Source organism: Herpailurus yagouaroundi, unplaced genomic scaffold, assembly GCF_014898765.1.
Source record: "Herpailurus yagouaroundi ecotype Mexico unplaced genomic scaffold, PumYag 194, whole genome shotgun sequence".
In the NCBI taxonomy this organism is placed as follows: domain Eukaryota; kingdom Metazoa; phylum Chordata; class Mammalia; order Carnivora; family Felidae; genus Herpailurus; species Herpailurus yagouaroundi.
This window is the reverse complement of record NW_024412425.1, coordinates 8,441,390-8,454,422: the sequence shown is the minus strand read 5'-3', so window position 1 is coordinate 8,454,422 and position 13,033 is coordinate 8,441,390. Positions and strand designations below refer to the sequence as shown.

The 13,033-nt window shown below is 49.6% G+C and overlaps 1 protein-coding gene across 11 annotated transcripts in view; it reads left to right on the top strand.

Moving 5' to 3' along the window:
• ZNF536 (zinc finger protein 536) overlaps positions 1 to 13,033 on the top strand; it is a 444,163-nt gene that overhangs the window by 292,810 nt on the left and 138,320 nt on the right. For 10 of the 11 annotated variants that reach the window (XM_040446277.1, XM_040446274.1, XM_040446273.1 and 7 more), the window contains one exon: positions 2,421 to 3,992. In XM_040446277.1, the coding sequence (XP_040302211.1) occupies positions 2,421 to 3,992 (1,572 nt within the window). Of the gene's footprint in view, positions 1 to 2,420; positions 3,993 to 11,378; positions 12,306 to 13,033 lie in introns of those variants that run through there. The other variant, XM_040446283.1, reaches the window with a different exon arrangement.

The following is a 13,033-nucleotide window of genomic DNA, read 5'->3' as shown; positions in this document are numbered from 1 at the left end:
TTTTAAAGCCCCCAAGCAGTTTCTTTCACCTGGGTTTTTTCAAAGTACAATCTTTACACTGCATCGGAATCACCAGGGACACTTTGTTCAACATATTGCCTTCTGGCCCCCACCCCAGACCTAGAGAATCAGAGGTGCTGTGCGTTGTTGTGTTCCAAAACTAGTGTCTAAAAATCCCCTGGTGATTCTAATGGGTTTGAGAACCACTGCTTTAGTGTGAATTTCAAATGTGTGTCCTTTGGAAATATACACACACATCCTTATGCATCACTGCAGTCCCCACCTAGTAACACCCCCCCCCCTCACCCCCACTGAGGCCTGGAGGCAAAAGTCCACATTCTCCCTCTGTAGCTCCTGCTAATGAACGCCCATGCATCCTCTGCGAACCCCTTGCCAGATGCACTTAATCATTTCCAGGTGCCTTTCTGAAATGCATCCTGAGTTTCACCCAGTACCTGCAGGCCTCACCTCTGCCAGCTCTCACTGCAGGGCCCTCCCCTACATTCCTGCTAACCTAGGGAGCCAGGAGTCTGAGTTCCTAGTTGGGGTCTCCTGTCACAAGTCTGGCATGCTATCCCCTCAGCTCCAGAACCTGCTTCTGCTCCAACCGGCCACCGGACTGCTGGGTCAGCCCAGAAGTGCCTGTCCTTAGCGTCTGTCCCACTGAGGGTTCCCTGACCTCTGATGAGGTGTCCAGATAGCATGGCTGGAGTGAATCTGACTCCAGAAAGTGGGAAAATGGTGCCCGAGGCCATTTATGCCTTTAGCTCAAAGGGGATACTCTTCCTGCTAGATCCACGTCGTTGGTCTAGCCAGAGACAATTGGGACTTTTCAATTTAGAGACATACGTTCCCAATTCGGCCTCCCTTCCCTTCTCTGACGTGTCCAGGGGTGACCTTCAGCATCTTGCACGAGTCAGTGGGGAGCCCATAGCCACCATTTGGAAGATGCAGACAATAGTTCCGCCAAGGTTCCGTCATGATTTCTGGAGATGATGTGGAGTCCCCTGCTCAGTCAAGGAATCCTTCCCCCAGCCTCTCGAGTGTTGTTACCTCCAAGTGCCCTACGCCTAGAGATTGGGAGTCAGAGCATCCGCTGAGACAGACACAGTAAAATGTCTTGGGGATACACCACTCACCAATGAGTTGCCGTTGCTTTTTACCAACAAACAGAGGAATGGGTGGGGGCCGCTGAGTTTCCTGGGAGAAATGACCGTGGCTATTGACAGGGTGCTATTGTGAAGAAGTTAACGGACTGCCACGATGCCGTTTCTTCCAGAGAGCTTTTTGATTCCAAAGTCTAGAAGAGACCCTGGATTGCTAACAAATTCTTGGAATACATTGAAATCCACATCTGTTTATCCTCCTCCCTTCCTCTATCCCACAATGCGGGCAGGTCCAAGTTGTATGTTACGGTATCTTTTTCCGTGGTGGAAAGAACAAAGAAGTTGGGTGTTGAATTTAAATAAATATTTAATTCATGAAAATGATCTTATATGTTTTAAAACACTCTTTAAAGCTATTTTTATTCTCTAGAAAGCGCTTATTATAGGTAAATTACACATTTTACTACCGGAGCATTAGGTTTGCCATTAGTACAAATTTAAGGCACTACAAAGACCAGTAGATAATGTTAATTTCAAATACAGAAACTAAATATATTTTGTACCTTTTTTATTACTCATTTTCTTTTAAGTTTTATTGACTGCTTTTTATCTTAACTATATGTCTTTACATGCTGCAATCATAATGCACTGTAATGGTATTAATATTTTATAGAATCGGTATTTATAGTTCTTTATTTAGAAACAATGCAGTAGGTCTGCAGATATCTGAGCTCGTCTGGAATGGTGCCCTCCAAATAATGATAAATTACTTGTGCAGTATGCCATTTGCTAATTATATCCATGATTTACTGCAGAGCAAGACTTAAATCATTCATTTCGGTCTTGCGTAACAGTGCCATAAAATTTTTAGGTTTAAAAATGGTTTCCATGTGTATAATTTAAACAAATTTTAGAGCTATTGTATACACAAAATATTGCAACCACCCATTTGTTACATACTTTGTCTTTTTAAACTTCTACTTTTAATGATCACTGTGGTTGAAATTATTATGCTTAATTTTCATAATCATAGCTTTTAAATCTACAGCCGTTTTCACATGTTAGATAAAGAAAAAGATAGCTAATTGTGTGTAGATAGTATGTCATTCCTGAATAGTCCCAAATGGTACAAAATCATTAAAAAAGCTTAAGAGTACGAATTATTCTTCTATTAAAAAACAGTTGCTCTCTAACTAATTATTAGTTTGAGCTGCTTTGTTTCCAAGAACAAATGTTGATCCTTCTAGCCTTGTTCAGCACACCAAAATGAGATAAACGCTTTTTTTTCTTTCTCCTTCTACCGAAATCTTGCAGGTGAGAAGCCCTACAAATGCCCCCACTGTGATTATGCCGGCACCCAGTCAGCATCCTTAAAATACCACTTAGAACGACACCACCGGGAGCGGCAGAACGGAGCCGGGCCACTGTCTGGACAGCCCCCAAACCAAGACCACAGGGACGAGCTGCCCAACAAAGCTGCTTTGTTTATCAGGCCAGACATCCTGAGGGGGGCCTTTAAGGGTCTCCCCGGAATCGACTTCAGAGGTGGCCCGGCCTCTCAGCAGTGGACAGCGGGAGTGCTCTCGTCCGCAGATCACTCGGGGCAGGCCACCGGCATGACTTCCGAGGCTCCTTCGGACACCCTGAAAGGTGCCGACCTTCCTTCCAAAAGCACCCACTTCTCCGAAATCGGAAGAGCTTATCAAAGTATCGTGAACAACGGCGTGAATTTCCACGGGTCCTTGCAAGCTTTCATGGACAGCTTTGTCCTGAGCTCCTTGAAGAAGGAGAAGGACACGAAGGACAAAGCCCTGTCTGACCCCCCGTCCATGAAAGTGCACGGGCCGGACGGTGGTGAGGACAAGGCGGGCGGTAAGGCGGTCGCGAGGAAGTCGGAGAAATCTCAGTACGAGCCCCTAGACTTGTCGGTGCGGCCGGACGCCGCCTCGCTCCCAGGCTCGTCGGTGACCGTGCAAGACAGCATCGCGTGGCACGGCTGCTTGTTTTGTGCTTTCACGACATCGTCTATGGAGCTGATGGCTCTTCACCTGCAGGCCAACCACCTGGGCAAAGCGAAACGCAAAGATAACGCCGTCGGGGTGACCCTCAATTGCAAAGACCAAGCCCGGGAGGCCGGTAAGGTGGCCCTGCTGCCCTCGGTACAATCAAACAAAGAGCTGGCGCTTTCCAGTGTGATTGGGCCTCTAGAGTCTGCGTCCGAGAAGACGGCCCAAGGGCCGGTCAAGGAGACTCTGGGGGAGCAGAAGAGCGGCACGTGGCCCGGCCTGGTGGACCCCGCGTTTTGTAACTTCCCATCAGACTTCTACAAGCAGTTTGGCGTGTACCCGGGCATGGTCGGCTCGGGGGCCTCCAGTTCCTGCCCCAGCAAGGAGCCCGATGGGAAGGCCCACTCGGAAGATGACGCCCCAATCCTGATCCCCGAAACCGCAAACAAGAATACTACCGATGACCTCTCCGACATTGCCTCCTCGGAGGACATGGACTCCTCCAAGGGAGAGAACAACGACGAGGAGGATATCGAGACGGAGCCGGAGATGATGAGCAAGCCACAGTCCGCCCTCGGCAAGGACAGCGCCGGCGACGGTGGGGATGGCCTGCCGCCCACAGGCGCCCCTCAGCCCGTCCAGGGACTCGTGTCACCGTTGCCCCAGGCGCCCGAGAAGCAGTGGCACGGCCCGGGCCTTCTTCCAGCCCAGGACCCCTCGGCGGGCCTGCCCAAGCCGGAGCGGGGGCCCCCGGGCCTGGAGAAGCCGATGAACATGCTGTCGGTCCTCAGGGCCTACAGTTCTGATGGCTTAGCAGCCTTTAACGGCCTGGCAAGTAGCACAGCAAATTCTGGATGTATCAAGAGGCCAGACTTGTGTGGTAAGTTTTAGAATCGTCTTCCTTCAGTTCATTTCCCAAAACATCAGTGCTGAATTGTGCATTTTTAAAAAATGAGGTAGACTCCTCCGTGAGCACATGTGTGAACTAACCGCCCCGACAATGCTGTATATGCAGTGTAGACAATCACGAGAGTCCGTTTCATTTCGAAGGTTTAGAACTCACGCTTTTGTGTCCCGGTTTGCACCCCCGTGATCGGAGATGCCCGTCCAGAAGGCATGGAGAGAGGTGGGGGGGTGGGGTCTCCCCGTGCGAACTGCTCCTGTTTTTAATCTGTAACTTGAGGGGGAACATATTTTTAAGAACGGAAACACAGACAACAAGACATGGTAACTTGCAAACCCTTCAGTGTTTTCAACTTCTGCATAAGATGGCTGAAGACGGCTCCTTCCTTACTGCTTTGCTAAGCCAGACCTGCTTTCTTAAACTTTTCTTTACATTGACCTAGAGGCTACTAAAAATCATATCACACTAACCACAATGTAGAAATAAAGTGCTCCTCTCTCCACCCAGGGCGATTGTTTTGGGGTGTTTGTGACTGCTCTTTAGACATTCCGAACGGCAGTGACTTGTGACCTGGGCCTTCCATTATTGCCTTCTGTCCCTTTGTATCTTCACCTGTCTGTCTGATGTTCTAACAAGCAATGTACGTTGTGAAATCCCTGGTTAGCAGTGTTGTGATCCTGTGTATCTTGGACTTATGCCTGCCTGATCTTGTTAGCAAATTGGCACTTCTTTACCTCCTGAAAGAATATGGTTACCCCAAAGTAATTCCAGGTCTTAAAGACGTAATAATAAATTTGGAGCCTAGAATTGGATCAAATGAATGTCAGGGTGGGCAGGGAGGATCAAAGGCATTCTCTTGGCACCCAGATATTCCTCGCTGAAAGCCTCTCTCTGAAGGGGAGCTCAGTGTATTGTATCTAGTCCCATGTAGCCTTGCCAGAGACAAATGATTGTGGTACCTTTCCACGTTTCTATGAATGGATTTCTGTGACTCTACTGCACCTGTTGAAAAAAGGAAAGGGGAGAAGGAAGAAAAGGGAGGGAGGAAGGAAGGAAGGAAGGAAGGAAGGAAGGGAGGGAAGAAGGAAGGGAGGAAGGAAGAAAAGATGGATAATGGAAGGGGTTATTTCTCAACCTCCAAATTCTGATGTTGCTTTGAGCACACAGCAGAATTCAGGAAGCTGGACTGGGTGCCCAATTTAAATTGATATATTTCTTTTACCCTCTCCTTCCCCAATTCACTGAGAACTGGATCAAGCAGTCAGAAATATTTTTTTGAATTGTCAAAAATCACTAAATGGATTTCTGACAGTTCAAAACAATATTGACGGTTCCTGGCGCTGAATGATTCACAAGGCCCCATTAACCAGTACCCCCCCCCCCGATCTATTTTTATCCACATATAATTCATTGCGTGTGAAGCTGTTAAAAACAATATTTAAAAGAAGGAGAAAGGGGTTTTATGTCAGTCCAATTTTTTTTTTTCTTTTTTTCTGGGGGAGCGATGTTTAAGTCTTCTTTTCTTTTTTTTCATTGTTGTTTTAAGTTTGTGACTTTTCTTCCTTTATTGTTGTTTGGTATTTTTTTTCTTTAAGTCTATTTTCAGCTCTTTCAAATACCTAAGTAGGACCATAGTTCCTGCCAGGAATCCATGCATCAGAAAAGATCAAAACCTGGCATGTTCATAAGCTCATTCTTCTTGAAATGAGCTCGTATTACCCCTATTAATTTTCCCGTCTTCCTATCAATGCTGAAGGAAGGCTGCCTGCCTTGGAGGAGCTCGCCCACTGGTGTCCTGCACAGCGAGGGTGGAGGGGAGGCAGCGTCAGTGGGCCTGGTGTCTTGTGAGCCCTCGTCCTCTAAACGGAGCACTTCTCACCTCCTCCCAAACAGCAGCCCACAGCACTCCCCTGACAGCTCCAGGGTATGTGCAAAACACTTTGCTTAGTTCGCTTTCAGCCCTTGCGCCACAGATCCTGGGGTCTAAGTTGTGGCTCCTCTCTCAAAAGGGGAACGGACACCCTCGGGCCAGCCAGGCAAAAAAAAAAACAACAGGCATCCTGGTTGCCTCTCCAGGTCGGGGTCCGGGTCTTAGCTCTACCCTGCACTCATCGTAAGATGCCAGAATGAACTCTGGCCACAAACTGCCTACTTTTCGAGAGCACAGGTTCTGCATTTCCTCGGGCCTCATTTCTTCTGTGTCCTCTCGCTCGAGCTTGGAAGCAGCCGGGAGGGCCCTCCCCTCGCCCTTGTGTTTGCTTGGGGTGGGCCGGAGGCACTGTCCCTTTTCCTCCAGGTGGGGCCTGCCCCTGCCCTGTCTTCACTCCCCGCTCCCATCTCTGGCCCTCCCTAATCAAAATCTTCTTATCTTGATTTATTTTCTTACTGGCTGCTATGTGTCCCAGAGCCCAGGGGGTTGGGGGTGGGGGGCCGAGGTAGGCATATTCACCCTTTTTCCACCAGTTGGTATCTGGGAGGAAAACTGAAGCCTCGCTGGTTGCAGAATGGGCATTCGGGGGCATCTCTCTCACGGTGCAGCTCACCGTCTCTCTAGCATTGCAAGGAGCACAAATGATGGTTGGAAACTCCCAACCCTTATTGGCTTGACTTTGCAAGAGTGGGAATGATATTGGCATCAGGAAATCAAATATTCCTGACGTTTCTTTCCTCTTCTCTGCTCCACTCAAAGTGGGTATGGATTTCCAAATGGAACCACCAGCTTGATGTCTGGTTTCCTCAAGAAGCTGGGCTTTGCCAAACCAAAGAATTATTCCGGTATTCCTCATCTCAGGAGAGTTTGGGGTCTGACGGTTGTCTAGTTAGTAAACCCAATTCCCCACTTCGATGCCCCCAGAAACAGGCTTGTAGGAGGAGCTAATGTCCGTCTGTGTCTATTCTCATGGGATGTGAAAGTGTTTGAAGAAGCATCAGTCAAAATCTTGTTCAGATCACACAGACTCCCCACGGAGCTCAGCAGCAACTCTGACACATGCTGGCGAGTTGGAGGAGGTGGCATCTAACCCTAAAGTCTGTGGGCGACTCTCATGCTGTAGGCGGTACTTCTAGGTGCTTCCCTATCTCTGCATGCCTGCTTCCTAACTGCTCAAACTCTGGTCTTCCATTGCGTGGCTTCACGGACCTAGGTTCCTGGCCAGTGGGCACTGCCCGTGCCTGGCCAGTGCACTTCTGTCTCGGGTTCAGAAGAGAGAGATGAGGAGGGGGGCCAACCCAGCCCATTGGGTAGGATACTCCTGTAGCACGTGCCATGGTTGAGAGCTCGTGCCTGAACTTTCTAAAGGTCCTTCCATAGAGAATAGAGCATTTGCCTGTCAAAGCCGTATTACAGAAGATCCCGAGAAGGAGCCATCTTGGATTAAGCTGGAGGATATGGACTGTTGGCTCTAGAGTAGGTCAGATCCCACTATGGACCTGATTTCGTTGGGTGAAATCCCACTCCAATTAAAGCTTCCATTTCTTGAGGTGTCTTTCAGACTCCAGGCATAGCCCACATTTCTTTATTCTGCTGAAGAAACATGGCGTACAGGGTCATTCAGGGTCATTAGAGAACGTGGATGTGCCCTGGAGTTTGTTGGAATGGATTTGACCTTGGTCCTGCAATGGGACAGGAGCCACATGAGTATTTAATTAGGGAGCAAGGGCAGGCCGGAGCCGTGCTCACATCCACTGATAGGACAAGGTTGGGCAATCCCCTTGTCCAGGCTGAAACACTTGGATGAACTGTCGAGTCAGCCAGCAGCGCGAAGGTCAGACAGCATGGACGGCATGGGCTTCTGTGTGCCCCAGACCGCACAAAGGCCGGTCTGCACAGCACCTGCAGCGCTGGCTGCATGGCAGGGTTACAGAGCACATTTAACCCCAGTTTGTGGATTTGGAAAGCAACCCACAGATCACCCTTACTCTTTGCCTTTCAAACCTGAGACAGATGGCTGGAGGTCATCGTGTGTTGAGTCCGGCAAGCAGGGTTTGCTCGGTGTCTTTTGGTGAGCCCAGAGGCAAGGCTGATGGGCAGCATTAAAGGGAAAGGCAGTGAGAAGGACGACACACTTTGTCCCCCGAAGCTCTGGAGTTACCACCACGCAGGGAAGCGAGGCTGAACGAGGAGACTCCACCAGCGTGTCCGTCATGGGCATGAGGCCTTGCACAGTGGCTTCTGGACAGAGGCACCCACCAGGCCCCAGGAGAAGCTATTGGGAAGGCAGGGTCATTAGCAACAGAGGCCCCAGTAGTCCTAACTTGTTATTCTCAGGTTGTAGGGGAACTGGTTTCCTAACCCAAATTATGCTTGAGACCGAAGGTTCCCTGGGCTCCCACAGTAGTGAGAGAATCGGGACCCCTCCTTAAAAAAAGAACGCGGGGTCCATCGAAACCTCTTCCCATCATCCATGCTAAGATGTGTGATGAAATGAACTAGGACATCTGAGCTGAACGCTGTTAAAATGGGACTTCCGTCCTCCACAAACCTCGCTGATTTCCAGTGTCGGCAGTCTGAAAATATTCACTACTTACCAGCTACACAGTCTAAAGCAGGGGTTGGCTACTACTTTCTTAAGGGGCCCGAGAGGAAATACATTAGGATTGCAGGCAGTGTGGTCTCTGTCACGCCCACCCCACCCTGCCCTGCAGTGCAGGAGGAGGAGCCACAACTGATCATTAAACAACTAGGCGTAAGGAAGGAGCTGCTGCTGTGTCGTCCCTAGAGAAGACACACAGGAACCCGTCTGCTGTTGCCTCGAGGGCCAGTGAGATGATGCAGGGAAGGCCCAGGTTAGTGCCTGCGGGGCTCCACCTACTGCCACTCGAAACAAAGCCAGAGACACCAGAGACTTTCCTGAGAGAGAGGCTTTGTAGACCCCGATGGCCTGGTGTACCTGTTCCCAGAAGGTCACATCTCTGCCTATGCACAGAGACTTGCAGGAGAAGACTCCTCCGTGCCTCATGGAGGTCCCAGAGTCTCCCCGGTCACGGCCAGTGTAGGCAGAGGAGGAAGGGACAGGAGCTTGGCTCTGAAGGGAGCTTGCTCCGTGGAAGCTTCAGTTCCCTCACTGATGGACAGAAATGGAAGGATGAAACAAGACGATGGATGTAGAAGAGGTTGGATAAATGGTTCTCAATTGAGTTGGTGTTTTATAGCGGAAGTGAATGTCTACGTGGGGCTGTCGTGACAGAGTGCTGCCAACGTCCAGATGACTTTTGGCTGCAGTCTCCCTTTGCCATGAAGCAAGTACTTCCCATCAAGGTTTAAGAGATACGTTTTGCTTCCTCACGTCTGCCACGACAGGTCATGGATAGCAAGGAGATTCTGCTGGTGACCTTGTGATACCTGTTGCAGTGGCCCCACCCTTTCAATTTCTACCCAATTATCTTCCTTCCTGTGAGACGGCAGGTGCTTGGCATAGGGAGCAGGTCCCTCCTCCTCAGCGTTTGACCAAACTTTGGCTAAAGTCTGTGGTCAGAGATTTCCAAGGGGGCTTGGCTGGAGTGTGTGGAAACACCGTGAGAGCTCCCCACGTGTGTGTATGCGTGTGTGCACATGCATGTGTGTGAAGACACCCAAGCATAGGCAACAGGTGCACGGCCCAGGGTTTTTGGTCTTATGGATGATTCTAAGATTGAAGGGGAGGCCTAGCAGCCAGCAGGTTCCTATAAAGAAAGGAGGTTAAATTAGGCAAATGGCACAGGAAGATCCGCCAAGTGTATAGGAGCCCACGTTCAGCCAACACCAAGGAGGGCCGTTAGCCTAGAAGATCCTGGGCGTCTCCACTGTAGGGCCTTGTTGTCTCTGAAGCTGCCATGCTTTATTTAAAGCCAGATGAGCAATCATTCCTCCTTCTTCTCATCTTTATGAGCTGATTCTAAAATGGATTGGCTTGCAGAGACTGTCGATAAAGCACAACTTTGCACTTGCTTTCTCTGCCTGATTTTATCATTTACGGATTGGTCGTTGGCTTCCAGAGTCCAGCCTGCTCCCAGGAGCAGTGTGTGTCCAGGGGCTGATGTTAGACCCCAGTAGGGAGGACCATTTGGCTTGTGCTGAAGTCCAAGGGCACATCCTTCTTAAGTTAGTGCAGAGCAGTACTCCATGCTGCCCACTCTGTTCCTGCTGGCTGCCCCAAAACCAGCCACAGAACCTGTCCCTCAGATTCTGGTGGGACACAGGGGAGGTGCTGTCCCCTGGGATCTCCTGCAGAAACCGGCACCCACGGATGGGCTCTCCTCTTCTCTCGTCCAAAGCCTCACTGTGTGCACTGTCTTGACGAAAAGGCAGCCTCTTTGGATGGCAGCCTCTGCAAACTCTCTGGGCATTCTCTTCCTCCTCGCGCCCCCCCCCCCCTCTTTGTAGATTAAATGGGAATGCCACTGACGTGATGTCGTTTGCACTGCAGGATGACAGAACTGTTGTGTGAATACCATTGTATTTGCCAAATGGTCCACTCGTCATTTCAGAACAAACAAATGGATGGTGTCTGTAAGTCGGCAAACACTGGTGACATTTAGCCTTGTTTATGTTCCTTTCCTTTTGCTGCATATTTTTGGCTCCAAAAGCTACTGTCTGAATCAACAGTGCCTCCGAAGCAGGAGAAAAGTCTGGTAGCTTTCACCTTGGTTTCTGTGTGCGTATTCTTTGTCGATTGCTCGATACCTACTGCCCAGGACCCAGCCTAGGGTGAGAAAAGACAGCAACCGAGCTCTTGGTTCAAAAATAATAATAACGACAATACACACACAGACTCAGACACACGCGTACACATCTTTTTCTCCCCAGTAATGACTTAAGACTGGGAGGGAGGAAGAGAAAGCTGAGGGAAAGGACTGTTGTCAGACCAGACACCCACATCCCTGGGGACGTGCAGACTCTCCAAGCCCGCCCGCTGGCCACTGCCGTGTGATACGGCAACAGCGTGACCCCCTCGCTGTCTTGCGCTGAGTGCAGGTGTCCTGAGCTTAAGCTTGGCTTCTCCCTCCTTCCGCTGCTGACTCGGAGTGATGCTTGGCACTGACAGCCACGTAGATACAGGCCACATCTTAGCTATTGAAGGAATCAAGTTCTTTTCTTTTTTATATTCAGATGTTGTGTGCAAAGCCCAGGTTTCAAATAAGTAGTAATTATCTCCTATTACTTAGCGCTGATCAACAGCACCTCTACGCCTAATTGCCAACCTGCTCTAATCACGTAGCCTATTCTTGCTTTAGCCAGAGACGGAAGGACCAAATTTTATAAATATTGCTTTATTGTCATCCCTCCATTAAACAATTAGGGAGCGTGGCCCTGTCCTTGCTTTTGAATGCCTCTAGCCTACGTGGTTTCTGGATTGTTTAATGAATCTGCACATTTTCTTGCAGGTAAGTGACACCCCCCGTTCTAGTCGGTCTAGCTGGACTTGCCCTTGTCTGTTCGTGCTCCTCGGTGGCTATCTGCAGCTTGTTACTTGTGTAAAGTCAAGAGAAGAATGTATACACATATGTGTGTTGAATAAATAATTACTATTGGCACAGGTATGTGTATACACACGACACATCAACCCCACCACAGTATATATAGCAGAGAATCAGGGAGGTTAAAAATATTGCCCCATATGTTCCACTATTAGTCATGGATCGCGAAGGCTTAGTAACTTGAACGAGAGAAAATTCCCTCCGAGTAGTGAATCCTGAGTGACAACCGCTGGTGGATTGGAGGTCCCTTCACCTGTGAAAAATCTGACTGGGGGCCGGGGTCGGGGGTGGGGGGTTCCTCTACGCCAGCTCGCCGAGCTTCCAGGGGCGGGCCCTGAGGGTCTCGTTGGCATTCCTGCTTGTGTCTGATTGTCCTGTATTTTGTAACACTTTAGAAGACTCCAGAAAAGTGCAGTAATTCTCTTTCTCCATAGTATTTAAGCAGTGCTATTGCTAGTTGAATATTGTGTCAGGTTGTCCTATTAACCGGGAACAGACGACAGTAAAATCCCAGGGTACAGGCACGTTGGCATCCATAACTTCAAAAATGGTGACTGAAGCAAAAAATGTGTAAAACTTGTGCTGGGTTATCGTGTGCTTTGGACTAGAGTATTGTTGAAGTAATTAGAAGATTATATTAAGGTGTTCCTGGTAATGAAGGCATGTAAGTTATAATAATTGTAGCTTTCTGAATAAGTGTCAAACTATATCTTTAAGTGTGCTGTATGCTGACTTACAAGTTAGGTCATTTATGAATGGAATGTAAAACAATACTAAAAATGCTTCAATAACTTATCTTGGTATTGCTAATAAAAAAAAAGCTGTGAAACATTAGTGCAGTTTTGAGTCATTATGTTAATTCATTCCACAACACGCCCCCTCCCCCCTCCTCCCCCCTCCCCCCGTGACATCCTCCCTTGTCGGAAGCGTCCACAGGACATTCAGGGAATTCTAGTTTGCTGCTCCACTGGGATGTTGGCTGGGCAACTGGTTGCTTCCCACCCACCCCCTCCGGCCCCGGCTCACCTTTAGGCGGGACCCACTAGTAACCACTCCCGAACGGGCAAATGCAAAGGCACCTGCAGGTTGGGTGAGGTGACGTGGTGGTGGGTGGGTGACCGCCGGGTGACACGTGCGGATGTCTCTGTACAATGACTCCGGGCACCGAGACCCCCCCCAGGCCTGCTCACAGGCCCCGCGCGCAGGGACACTGAGGCACGCAGAGCGCAGGCTGCTGTCCCCCAGCCCAGGTGGGGAAGAGACTGCTCACACCCAGCCTCCCTCCAGTGAACCCCCACCTGTGCTTTGAATCCCGTGAAGTGTAGTTTAAAAAAAAAATTGTTTTTAACGTTTATTTTCGAGAGATGGAGAGAGACAGAGTGTGAGCGGGGAAGAACAGAGGGAGAGGGAGACACAGAATCTGAAGCAGGCTCCAGGCTCCGAGCTGTCAGCACAGAGCCCGATGAAGGGACTTGAACCCACGAACCGTGAGATCATGTCACTTAACCGACTGAGCCACCCAGGTGCACACCCCCCCGCCCCCCCCCCCCCCCCCCCCCCCC